The following is a 12,749-nucleotide window of genomic DNA, read 5'->3' on the forward strand; positions in this document are numbered from 1 at the left end:
GCACACTACAGAGTGATTTAGCATGGCAAATCCACTTAATCTGCACATCTGTGGACTGTGGGAGGAAACTGGAGCACCCGGCGTAAAGTCACAGACATGGGAGAACGTGCAAACTCCACACAGTCACCCACGGCTGAAGCCAACCTGTGGTCCCTGGTGCTGTGAGGGACTGACCCCATGCCACCCCTTCAAAAACTTGACATCCAAGTTCTGTTTGCTCATTATCCTTACTGCTCCTCACTAGCTCATTTTTATGGAATAGCCCATTTTAAAATTTTCTTCATTATTTCAAATTAGTTCTACCAAGTCTTCCTGCAACTGTCTGATTGTTTATACAAAGCCTTGGGGTGTTCCTTGATCCTGTCTGCCAGATATTCTGTGGCCTCTCTTTGCCCTCCTAATTATTTTTTTAAACAACCCTTCCACTCTGTATATTTTTGAAGGGCTTTCTCTATTTTTAATGTGCTGTACCTGACGTATGCTTCCTTCTTTTTCTTTATCAATTCATCTCAGTATTTCAAGGAATGGAGGAATATGGACCAAAGGCAAGCAGAAGGAATTAGTTTAATTTGGTGTCACATTTGGCACAACATCATGGCCGAAGGGCCTGTTCCTGTGTTTTATGTTCTATTTTTGGCATTGCTAAAACCAATGTATTAAGCTTCTTGGCCTTTAATGCTAAGACCCATTGATGTTTCAGTAAACCTTTCTCATCATATTAGTTGAAAGGGATCAAATACTTTTCTGACAATCAGCATGACAAGCATTTTTATTTTAGTACGTAAATCACCACAGAAAATGCTTCTGCTCAAACTTTGTTATGCTTACAACTTAACCACAAGTTAGCAAGACGTACACTCGGACAACAGACCATTTGGTGACATGCATTTTTTTTGAAGTTGTACAGACACCTGAAAATATATTGAAAACAGCAGAGGTTCACAGCACTTCACCCAAAGGAACACCACTGCATATCTCTGAAGAGCAGGCATTTACTGCAAAATCTCCTTCCCATGCTCTAGGCAATTCCCTACTGGTTTTAATTTTACAAATAATTCTAATTCATGTTACTTCATCAAATGCCTTTTGCAAGTCCCACTGCCTTACCTACCCACTCCATTATCTCAGCAAAAATCAGAGTTTACCCTTATATCAAATTGGACTTGAAACATTAACTCTGTTCTCTCTCCACAGATGTTTCCAGACTGCTGAGTTTCTGCAGCATCTTTTTCATAATCTTTAATAAATCTTTGCTCTTTTTCCATTTTTAGTTCTTGCTTGTTCAAGTGACTGTTAATTTTTTCCTGGATTATTGCTTTTAAAATATTTCCCACAGTCGATGTTAAGCTGACTGGTCTGTAACCATGACATTTATTTATCCCCATTTTTGTTAAGTCTTGAGGGTGTATTATTATTTAATTATTATTATAATATACATTTATAATCCTCCAGTCCTTAGAACCATCCTAGTATCCAATGTTCAACATCCCTGGAATTTCTACCCACACTTCCCTTAGTGTCCTTGGATGTATCTTATCTGTAGCTAGTAGTTTACCAGTTGAAGTGCCATCAGTTTTTCTCAAAACTTCTCTTTTATCCATTATTACTTCATCCAGTAACCTCACACTGCCTCATCTGCTTTAGCTTTGGCAAAGTCCTTTTATTGAGTAAGCAATAGTACACAACAGACTCCGGACCTGAATCTATCGTGTAAGTGTGCGTTGTCTCTTCAGGAGAAGACAGAAGCCTTAAAAGAAGTACACTTAGCTCAATCCATAGAAACAACCTATTTGGCAAACCAATTCATGTTAGTATTTACCATCCATATTTCTGTTTCCAAATTCCATTCCAGATTTCAAATCGCATCAACTTATTTTCATTTATCCAAAAAATCTAATCCTGGATGCTGAATTTCTACCTCAATCACTAAGCTTGGAAGTGAATTTGAAAAGCTCACAACTTTGCGTGAGAAGATTCTTCTGTCATCTGTTTCAAACATCTCACATTTAATCTAGCATTCATGGCCCCTCATTTCAAACCCTCAATGAGTTCAACCAAACTCCTTTCATTCATCCTGTGGTCATGATTTACGACACTTTATTTAGGCCCACATTTCACGTTGGTTTTAGTATTTCATACTTTCCATTTTCTGAGGAAAAAGTTAAGGTTCAACATTACCTCTTCACTTTGCCACTCTTTAATGAATTACCATTTGGTAGTTTGTAATCTAAGTAATGGTGTGACAGAAGGTTTGTTCTATCACAAGGTCAAATAAATCAGATGGGATTATATAATACATACTTTAAAAAAAATAAAAGTGACAAAGACCTCTTGTTTCAAACAGAAATCCTGATCTAACACTATTTTGCTTCAGTGAAAAACACGTGTCCCTATCTGATTTGTCCAAATACGGAGGAGGTTTCTCTGGATTGACTGCCATGTGAATGATCTTTGCCAATGAACACAGCAACAATATCTGAAAACGGTGTCCAAAACTTAACAGCAGTGATAAAAAATGGTTACAACTGGAACAGTATTTGCATTGCAAAGGGATATGCAATGTTCTCATTTAAAGTTATTCAGTGCTTAGAAATATCTGAGATAAGTGTTGACAAGATGCTGCAATTACTGAATTGGTCACAGAGCAAAGACCTTTTATGCTCATTAGGTAAAAATATTGAAACTAGAGGCAAAAGAAATGGAGTGCTGATGTGCACTTGGTTTGGTCCTGAAGGAACTTTGTTTGCTAGGCGAGGGAATCTAGCACACAGAACAGTAAGGAATAATTGTATCAAACATAGTCTATTACCAAATTTTGTCACATTACTGAAACCGGTAAAAACAATGAGAACTGTCATTCCTGAGTCACACACATTATGCAAGAGTGGCACAGGTTTACTCAATCTCTGGATTATTGATTGGTTGAGTTCCTGTTTGATTTTATGACTGAGATTGGGAATCATGTTAGCAAACATAAATGCAAACCTACTTGCAACAATAAGATTTCAACAGTTAGTGAAGACACAATTTTAGTTGCAGAAAATAGCACACAACGGGGGACTGATATCAGGGAATGGCCCGACATAATCACATTAGAGGAGTATTAGAAACTCATTAGAAAGGTCAGGTCTAGCCTGTACACAAGTTCATTGTAAAAGCCAATTTGACAAATATAAGGCTTCTACTAGAATTTGCTTGTTGAACCAGACATCTCACCTTTGTGTGACTGGTTCGCTAACAATAACATCAGGCACTTCATATCTCGGCTTCATCGGCTTCAATTCGTTCACTTTTATCCTGATTACATGATTCTCAAGGGCAAAGACCTCCAAAAGGAGTGAAACCTGAAAAATAGTTTACAACTTTAATCACCCAGCACTGCCATTACAACTCAAAATAAATTCTTAATGAAGGTATTAACAGTTCCTAACGTATAAAAAATTTAAGTCTGCCAAGGCTTCTGGTTTCTAATCCTGACGTCTGTGCCCATTTAATTCAATGTTTGTGATATTGCAGAAGTAACATTCAACTTAGGCAATAATGTTGCAGACTGGATTGCCCACTCTGTGTACAACCAGTCTACATCTCATTGACTAACAGCACCTTATCTACCACCTTAAGCATTCACTTCTTCCACCACTGACAGCTACAGCATGTGTGTACCATTGACAAAATTCACTGCAGCAGATCACAACAGCTCCTTCCAAATGTGCAACCTCCATTGCCTGGAAGGCCAAGAGCAGGTGATTGATGGGAACACCACCATCAGTAAGTTCTTCTCCAAGTCAAATTCTGTCCTCACTTGAAACTGTATTGCTATGCTTTCAGTTTCTTGGCCATGATCCTGGAATTCCCTTCCTAGTAGCACTGCAGATGTCCCTACACCTTAAGGTTTGCCACCACCTTCCTCAGGGCAACAAATGTTGATGCAACCAGTGAAGCCCACATCCATGAATAAATGTTCCAAAAAAGACCTCGTCAGTAATGGTGCTACCAAGTCACTCTTCGTGATGGACCTCAACCACAGTATATTCAATGCCCTTGTCAACCTCTGGTGAAGATAGAGGGGGGCAGAATGGATGGATATAGGTGGCAACCAGCAGATTTCCTTGCCAAACCTTGTTCTGATGACACTCGCAATGTTGAGAACTCTCACAGTGACTCCTTCATAATTGTATACAACTTTGCCACCACCTCTAGCCCTACTGCTAGCCCAGTGGGACAGCACATGTTTGGGTCACTGTCTTTTAAGTATTATATGGTGAGTCAACCTATTGCTTGACTGTTTTCTCAGTTTTGGCAAAACAAACTTTAGTTGTTTGTAAGATTAACAGGGTTGGATTTTGATGTTGTCATTTATCATATCAAGATCATTACTATGTGATCTGTTTAGTTTTAATTGCTTTCAGACATCATGGAGGCTTGGTATAACTGAGTGGCTTGCTAGGCCTATTCAGAGGACAGTTAAGAGTCAACCACTTTGTTCCTGGTTTAAAGTCACACATAAGAAGAATCATATGTGCTGAGAATTATTTTTGTGTTCTGGACATGATTGGTCCTTGGTGTCAAATGTTATCAATTAGACTAATGATGGAGTCGATTGGTCCCTTTTGTCATGTTTTTAATACAGGTCAGTCAGCAACGTTAAACACTCGGCCATTGAAGTCCACGTAAGGATGGCAGATTTCCTTCTGTAAATTACATTAGTGAACAGATGGGTTTTATGACACTTGACAATAGTTTCATGGTCATTATTGCTGAGGCTAGCATTTCATCTGAAACGTATTAATTTAATATAATTCTACGAGCTGCCATGGTGGGAAATGGACCTCTGTCTCAGAGCATTAGCCAGGGCCTCTAGACTACCAGTCCAATGACATAATCACAGTGCCACCACCTCTCATGTGGTCCTTTCCCCTATTCACACCATTAACATTTTATGCATTTAATCCATTGCCTCTCATCTGCCATGGCAGTCTCCCATTGTTATCCTCTGCTCCACAGCTCCCCTTCAAAGATTACTTCACATCTTTTCACTCTGGACCCACTTCCTCTCACTTACCAAAATCAATGGATGGAAAATTACAGGCAACAATCTCAAACATTTCTGACATGAAATGGTATTAGCTGCAGATACCTTTACCCAGTATGTATTTTGAAAATGACCATTTTAAAGTTCATATCAAAGGGCTTAGAAGGCCTTTGACTGATCAGATAAAAGTACCATGGATCTGTAAAGGGAAGTCCACACTAGATTAACTTATTTGATTTTTGAAGAAACTGCTGTGTCTAAGAGGAACGCAATGGAATTTGTTCAGATTTTCAGAAGTTTTTGATAGGATCGTAAGGCTCAGAGAGCCTCAGAATGATGGTAAGTAGATGCTTATTTAATGTATAAGCTATCAGTAAAGACGTGTACAAGGGATCTGGTTCATTTCAATAAGTGATTTGGACATAATAACAAGGAGATAAATGTTGAAGTTTGCTGATGATTTTAAGTTAGGAGGAGGTGACAAATTGCAGGACGTAGACAAATTAGCATGAGAAGATGGGTGGCAAATGCAGTTTACAAACCTCTCCAGGATTTCTACTCTCCTCCATTTCTGGTCTCTTGCACATTCCTAATTTTAATCACTCCACTACATGTAACCATGCCTACAGCTGAGACCCTAAGCTCTGGAATTCCCTCTCTAAACTTCATCAGGGCTCTGGTGAAGAATCATCTAGTCTTGAAACGTAGATTGCTTTCTGTCCATGGATACTGCCTGACCGGCTGTGACCTCCAGCATTTTTTGTTTTCAGTACTGAATCCCAATGTGGTTTTAGAATTAGAAGACCTACAACTGCAAAGAACTTCTCAGTATGGCAGTTACAAGAGATTTTTCCTGAGCAATGTAGACCCACTGTACGCTGTTTTCACTGATTCACCAAGCAATCAACCATGTGAACAGAAGCAGTTAACTTAAGGTCCCCAACAAATTGACTGGCATCAAAGTTGCTCAATATGATTTCCTGTTGCCAAGATAAGATAATGGATAATGTCAGTGATAATGGGGCAACATCACAAGCCTCGGAGATCCACAGTGCGGTCAAACAGGGTTGTGTTCTAACACTGCCACTTGTATATTCTTCTGTTTGCTACTGACCTATACTTTCAGAGCATTTACAGAGAGTGTCTACTTAGATACTGGAACTGATGGAAAACTGCTCAGCCTTGGTCATCAGTGAACCAAGACAAAAGTGCCTCAAATCTGTTAGTTGCTCGCTGCTGACAATGCTGCAATAGCATTCCATACCAAGAAACACCTTCAGCAGTAAACAGACAGACTCTCACACCTCTAAGGTGTTTGGTTTGACCATCAACATTAGGGGGACAAAGATATGATCCAGCACATTGTCATACCACCACCTATCAGCACTGACTACATGACCCTGGAAGTTCTTCACAGCTTTATGCATCCACGCTGCGTCTATGAGCCATCAATCTATCAACTTGAAAAGGTTAGTTACAGGGGATGGGTCTGGGTGGGATGCTCTGAGGGTCAGTGTGGGCTTGTTGGGCCGAAGGGCCTGTTTCAACACTGTAGGGATGCTGTAACAAATATATACATCACAAACACTGCAGCTGTTATGTCCAGGCTGACTAAAAGTGTGGAACAGCAGCAACCTGACACCAAACTGCAAATCACCTCAGCCTACGTCCTCAGTAGTGTAGGAGTGAGACGTGGAGAACATGGGCCAGGCAAGAGAAAAGGCCAAATACTTTCCACGTTCACTGTCTCAGAAGTATCTTCAAGATCTTTTGGCAGGACAAAATCATCGGCACTAAGGTCCTGAAGCATGCTAAGTCCATGAGCATATACATTTTGCAAAGGCACCGTTATTTGCACTGGCTCAATCACCTTCATCAGATTGATGAGCACGAAATTCCATGTTTCGGGCTGAAAACCTTTGTCAGGACTTACAAAGGGTTTCGGCCTAAAATATTTACTTTCCTGCTCCTCTGACGCTGTCTGACCTGCTATGCTTTTCCAGCTTCACACCTATAGATTCTGGCTTCCATCTTCTGCAGTCCATATTGTATCCTTCATCAGACTGATGATACCTATGTACACAAAGATATTCTGTACAACGAACAAGCCTCAATGTCATAATCTCCTCAGCGTCCATACCTCCGCTACAAGAGCATCTGAAAGCAAGATATGGAAATGGGGGACATTGGCAATTAATACTGGGGCACAGTTGCTGACAGCTGTGACTTGTGGAGACTTATTGCTTAGAAATACATTACAAGAGTTCAGTAAAAATGAATAGCTCAAATAGCTGAGAGGGCCCAGAGTAGATAGAAGTCAGTTATTATGTACCTTTCTTGCTTACTGTCTTCCTCTGTAGCACATGACAAAGATTGCCACGCGAAAATGGGGTTTCTCAGTCAAACCAGGTGATAGCTAATACAGGACTCACTGTAATATATTACAAACCATCGTCTATGAGACGGAAGCCTGTTACCAACAGTCTCTGTGATACGTTGGAATGTATCATAACCTAAGTAACATTGCAAATGTAACATGCTGTGGGGAGGCAGTGGTGCAGCGGTAATGTTATTAGACTAGTAATCCAAAGACTCAGGCTTATAGAGACACAGGTCAAATTGCACCAGAGTATTTAAGTGGAATTAACAAATCAGAAACATAAAGTTAGTCTCAGTAATGGTACTACAAAACTACCAGTGATTGTTGTAAAAAATCCATTCTGTCGCTGATGTCCCTCAGGAATGGAAATCTGCTATCCTTATTCTGCCTAGCCTACATGTGATTCCAGATCTACAGTAATGCGACTGGTTCCTAACTGCCCTCTGAAATGGTTGAGTAAGCCAGGCAATTCATGGGCAGTTAGGATGGGCAACAAATTCAGGTCTTGCTAGCAACATCAACAGCCCATGAAAGAATGAAAAAAACCTAAACATTGTGTCATTTTGAAACTAACCTCAGCAAGTTTATTATTCTGCATTTAAAATATTTGCAACATTGCAGCATTATTGGACCTGAGATCATTAAGTGATTAAAACAAAATTACTGTGACTTTGTTAACCTTATTCTCTTCATTAAGCAGCTGTAGTGTGGCTTTGCAGCTTGACAGTTTGAGAGTATCCAGCAAGGCATGATATGGAGAATTTCCTGGCAACAACCTCTTCTGACGCCTGAAGGGATAGGAAAATAAATGAGGAAAATAAATGGAAAAAATATATAAGAACTATGAATTTATCCAGAAGCAAGTCAGCTTTCCATAGTGCTGATCACAGATTCAACTCCACTTGACCAGTGTGGGCTTGATGCAGACACACAAGCGTTCATTAGAGTAAAAAATATCCTACTGACATTTGTTGAATAAAAATAAAGTAAATAAACAGAAAGTACCGGAGAAACTCAACAGGTCTCTTCCAAAGAAGTCATATTGGCTTCAAAACAAGAACTATGTTTCTCTTACTGAGTTTTTCTATTTTCTGAGATTCTCAAATATAAACTTGGCTTACATTTCTGATAATCCTTACCTGAAGGAGCAGCCCACCCTCTCTCATTTGAGTCACAAAGTTCAAGTCCCCCTCCAACTACATCATCTGTAGAAATAACAGTAACATGCTATCTTAATTAATTTTCCAATCCTGAGTCCATCCCATACTGGAAATTGGCTGATCCCACAGTTAAAGCTGTATATTGTTTGTTTACATACTTTGGGTACCAGCCTGTTGTGGTGCATCACCTCAATTGTGCATATCTATTCAAATATTGTGGTACATGCAACATTTTAATGTTGGTACATAGAAAGAGGATTTTTGCTATGAGTTCCACATCCTGTGATAGTTAACCTAGATACTGGGCAGTAGAAGATTATTCAAGGATAAAAGTTCCACCTACAAGAGAAGCTGATGATGTCAATCTGGAGAGTTTCTGATGTCAAAGCTTGGCAGCTTTTTTAAAATCCATTGCTATCAGAAACAGCGTTTGCCTTGAAGAGCATAAAATCTTAATTAGAATGAACAGATTACTGAGCTGATGGCATCCAATAACAGAGATATACCTGTAGAATGCAATGTCCCCAGTTGTCTTGAATTTGTTGCTCTCAACTTCCGCAAGTGCACTATCAGGGGTAGAAGAAAAGAGAATTTAGTCTTGTTAGTGCTTCTATATTCAAAGTACTTTAAGGAATGCAGTTTCCTCTATATTTAGGAGACCAAATGCAGATTGGGCAACCGACTTGCAGAACACCTTCATTTATATCCAAGCATGGCCCCAAGCTTCTGTTGCTTGCTATTTTAATTCATCACTTTGTTCTCATGCCTACATTTCAGTCCTCATTATAGCATTCCAGTGAACTGAACTCATGCTTGAGTAACGAGCTCTCTCATTTAGGCACTTTACAGACTTCTAGACTTAAGACTGAGTTCAACAATCAGACCATGAACTCTGTTCCCCATTTTGACTCTGTTATTTTGTCATGACTTGGATTGAATGTTGTTCTTTATGGTTTTACTGTCAAACAGAACTGTTAATTATTCTGGCATTTATGCGCACCCTGGACAAATGCTCAGTGAGTTTCCTACAATTGTTACCACTCCTTTTTCCTTTTGTTCTGTGACTCATAGAATCATACATTTCAGAAGAGGCCTCTCAGTCCATTGAGTTTGTACTGCCAAAAATACACTAAAACTACACTTTCCAGCACTAGGCCCATAACCTGAATATTATGAAACTTCAAGTGCTCATTGAAGTACATTTTTAAATGTTGTGAGGTTTCCCACCTCAACTACCCACCCAGGCAGTGTATTCCCAACCTCTACCACCCTCTGGGTGAAAAACATTCTGCTCAAATCCCATCTAATCCTCCATTTTTCATCTTAAAATCATACCCCCTTGCATTTGACTCTTCAACTAAGGGAAACAGCTGCTTTCTATCCACCCTGTCAATGTCCCTCATAATCCTATATACCTCTATCAGGTTCACCCATCAACCTCTCTGCTTCAAAGAAAACAAACTACGCTTATTCAGCCTCTTTGTAGTTGAGATGCTCCATGCTAGGTAACATCCTAGCGACTTTCCTCCATACCCACTCCAATGAAATCTCATCTTTCCTATAGTGTGGTGACCAGAAGTGCACACACAACTACAGCTGTGGGCTAGCCAAATTCCTGTATAGTTCCAAAATAACCTCCCAGGTCTTATAATCTATGCCTCGACTATTAAGGCATCCTGTATACTTCAACTACCCTATCAACCTGCCTGCTGCCTCAAGGATCTGTGGACAAGCAACCCAAGATGCCTTTGTTCCTCTGAGCTTCTGAGTGTCCTGCCATTCATTGAACATTCTTTTGTCTTGTTAGTTCTTCCAAAGTGCATTACCTCACGCTGCTCAGGGTTAAGTTCCACCTGCCAGTGATCTGCCCATTTGATCAATCTGTCTATAACCTCTTGTAAACTAAGACCTTCTTCCATACTTTTAAACATCCAGTTAACTTTAGTGTCATCTGCAAACTTACTTATCATTAACTCCACATTCTCATCAACAATTTGTATACAATAAGTAACGGATTCAGAACTGATCACTGTGGTACACCACTGGACTCCAAGTTTCATACAAATAGTCTTCTACCATCACCATCTGTCTTCTAGCAATCATCCAATTTTGGATCCAACATGCCATGTTACCCTCGATCGAAGGAAAATTTACCTTCCTAATAAGTCTATCACGTGGGACTTTGTCAACAGTCTTACTGAAATCCATATAAACTACATCAACTGCTCTACCCTCATCAAAACACTTGGTCACCTCCTTCAAAAGTTCAACCAGTTGTTAGGGAAGACCTCCCTCTGATAAAGTTATGCCTTGCCTCGCTATCTTGCCTTAGATATTTAACCTCTCCTGCTTTCTAACTTATCGCAGAACTCCCTTTCACTCTTACCCATATCCCTGCTCCAACTGCATATAGCTCATCTCAGTTCCACCCTTCTTCAGTTTTGAAGAAGTCGATTGGACTAAAAGCATTAATGTCTTTGTCTCTCCACAGATGTTGCCAGACCTGCTGAGTATTTTCAGAATGTCTGTTTTTATTTCAGATTCATTCCCCATATGACCCCATTGCGCTATAACTACACATATGACCACATGTGGTTTTATGGTCCTTTGGAAATTTTGTTCAGTTTATTCTTTGAAAATATATGTCATTGCTGCAATGAGGTTTTGCTTGCAATTTTTAACACAACTTTTTTTTCCTCCCAAGACATCTCCAATTTTATTCCAATCTTCTCTCTCTCTCTCTCCAAAGCTGCCTTCTCCTGCCTACTCTACCCTCCATCCCCTGGTATTCTCACACTCCACCATCTCTCTTCCTAGTTCCAAATTATCCTTTCGAAACCAACATCACATAAAACCTGCACTTGACAATGACTTCCAATGTGCATCATTGGATAAAAATAGTTCAATACTGCAGAGGAAAATTCTTTTGTCTATACACGTCCTGTTAACTTTGTCCATTATAATTCCCTTCATCCACATTTCCGGTGAAAATGTCCTATGAAAACTTGTCACACAGGTAATTATATCTCTTTCCCAGTGTAGACTCTACAATGAAAGTAGAAATAAACACCTGTAGATTGGTCTCGAAATTCTAATAATGAATAGCTAATTCAAAGTCAGGCATAACTTATCATTCATAACCACAATCTCGCTTCTCTGGTGTATCAATGGAAAAGTACGAGAATGCAAATCCCCAAAGAAACTATTTTAGGACTATGAAAGTTTGTGAAATGTGTTTTCTTTTTGGTGTAAAGCAATAAAAAGTGTGATACCTTCAATTTGTTTCTTCTTGTTTATGTTCATCTTTTTACAATTGCTGCTACACTATAAACTGTAATTTTCTTCAATAATAAAAAATAATGGCCCACATCACTTGGCGACCCTTGATCTGGAAGCAGTATCAAAGAGAACAAAGTTAACATACAAAGGCCTAGTGGCTGGCAGACACAAAGGATGACTGCTTCAAAGAAAAGTTGAATAGGGAAGAACAGAGAAGGGACATTTACAACGAGCTGATGTGTAATGCAGTTTTTAAAAATCTGAAGACAGAGTTAGTGCAAAGATTATAAACTGGTCAATTCTAAGCTTTAATTCAACTTTGACACAGCTGACCAGATTGTTTAATGAGAAAACTTAATGGAATCAGACAAAGGAATCTCTGGGTAATCTGTGTCATTAAGTTTGGTGTGAAGCCAGTTAAAGAGGTTCTGCAGGAGTCTTGTTTGGATGATGACTGTCTCCAGAGCACTCATATGGAGTGGAGTTACCAGTGCAGATAACTCAAGGTCCAAATCCATTGAGTGAGAAAAGAAACAGATCCTATGTTCCGGAGACCAAGTTTGAAAGACAGATTGCATGTGGTGTCACATTTGTGAGAGGACAAATGCTTTAAATCCTGTGACATTGTCTTTGTTCTATCTGCTATTCCACGTGTACTTTACAGCATGTGTCAGCAATAATTTGCCTGTAAATACATGAATAACTTAATTGGATTATGATTTGTGTTAAAGTAAAAAGGCTACAAAAAGCTGAATATTGTTGGTAATTTTTTCATAGTGAGAATCATTTAATAAATTTGAATATTTTGGCTTATGGTTTCCCCACAGGGAACGCAGCAACATTCGGTATTTAAAGAAACCTGTTCAGAAACATGGCCAAAGTCTGGAGAAACTATACA

General features: G+C 39.4%; 1 protein-coding gene across 6 annotated transcripts in view; it reads right to left on the bottom strand.

Annotated features, from left to right (window-relative positions):
- Window positions 1-12,749, bottom strand: part of LOC109925408 (neutral alpha-glucosidase C-like) — a 95,688-nt gene that overhangs the window by 79,012 nt on the left and 3,927 nt on the right. For 4 of the 6 annotated variants that reach the window (XR_007262666.1, XR_007262665.1, XM_048600158.1 and 1 more), the window contains exons 2-4: window positions 9,079-9,138; window positions 8,092-8,200; window positions 3,217-3,344 (exon numbers count right to left, since the gene is read on the bottom strand). Coding sequence is in view for 4 of the 6 variants with exons in the window: in XM_048600158.1 (XP_048456115.1) it covers window positions 3,217-3,344; window positions 8,092-8,200; window positions 9,079-9,138 (297 nt within the window). In the remaining 2 variants the exon portion in view is untranslated. Of the gene's footprint in view, window positions 1-3,216; window positions 3,345-8,091; window positions 8,201-9,078; window positions 9,139-11,844; window positions 11,961-12,749 lie in introns of all 6 variants that reach the window. The other 2 variants (XM_048600159.1, XM_048600161.1) reach the window with 2 other exon arrangements.

The sequence above is a fragment of the Rhincodon typus genome, chromosome 8 (genome assembly GCF_021869965.1).
Source record: "Rhincodon typus isolate 14 chromosome 8, sRhiTyp1.1, whole genome shotgun sequence".
NCBI classification, from domain to species: Eukaryota; Metazoa; Chordata; class Chondrichthyes; order Orectolobiformes; family Rhincodontidae; genus Rhincodon; species Rhincodon typus.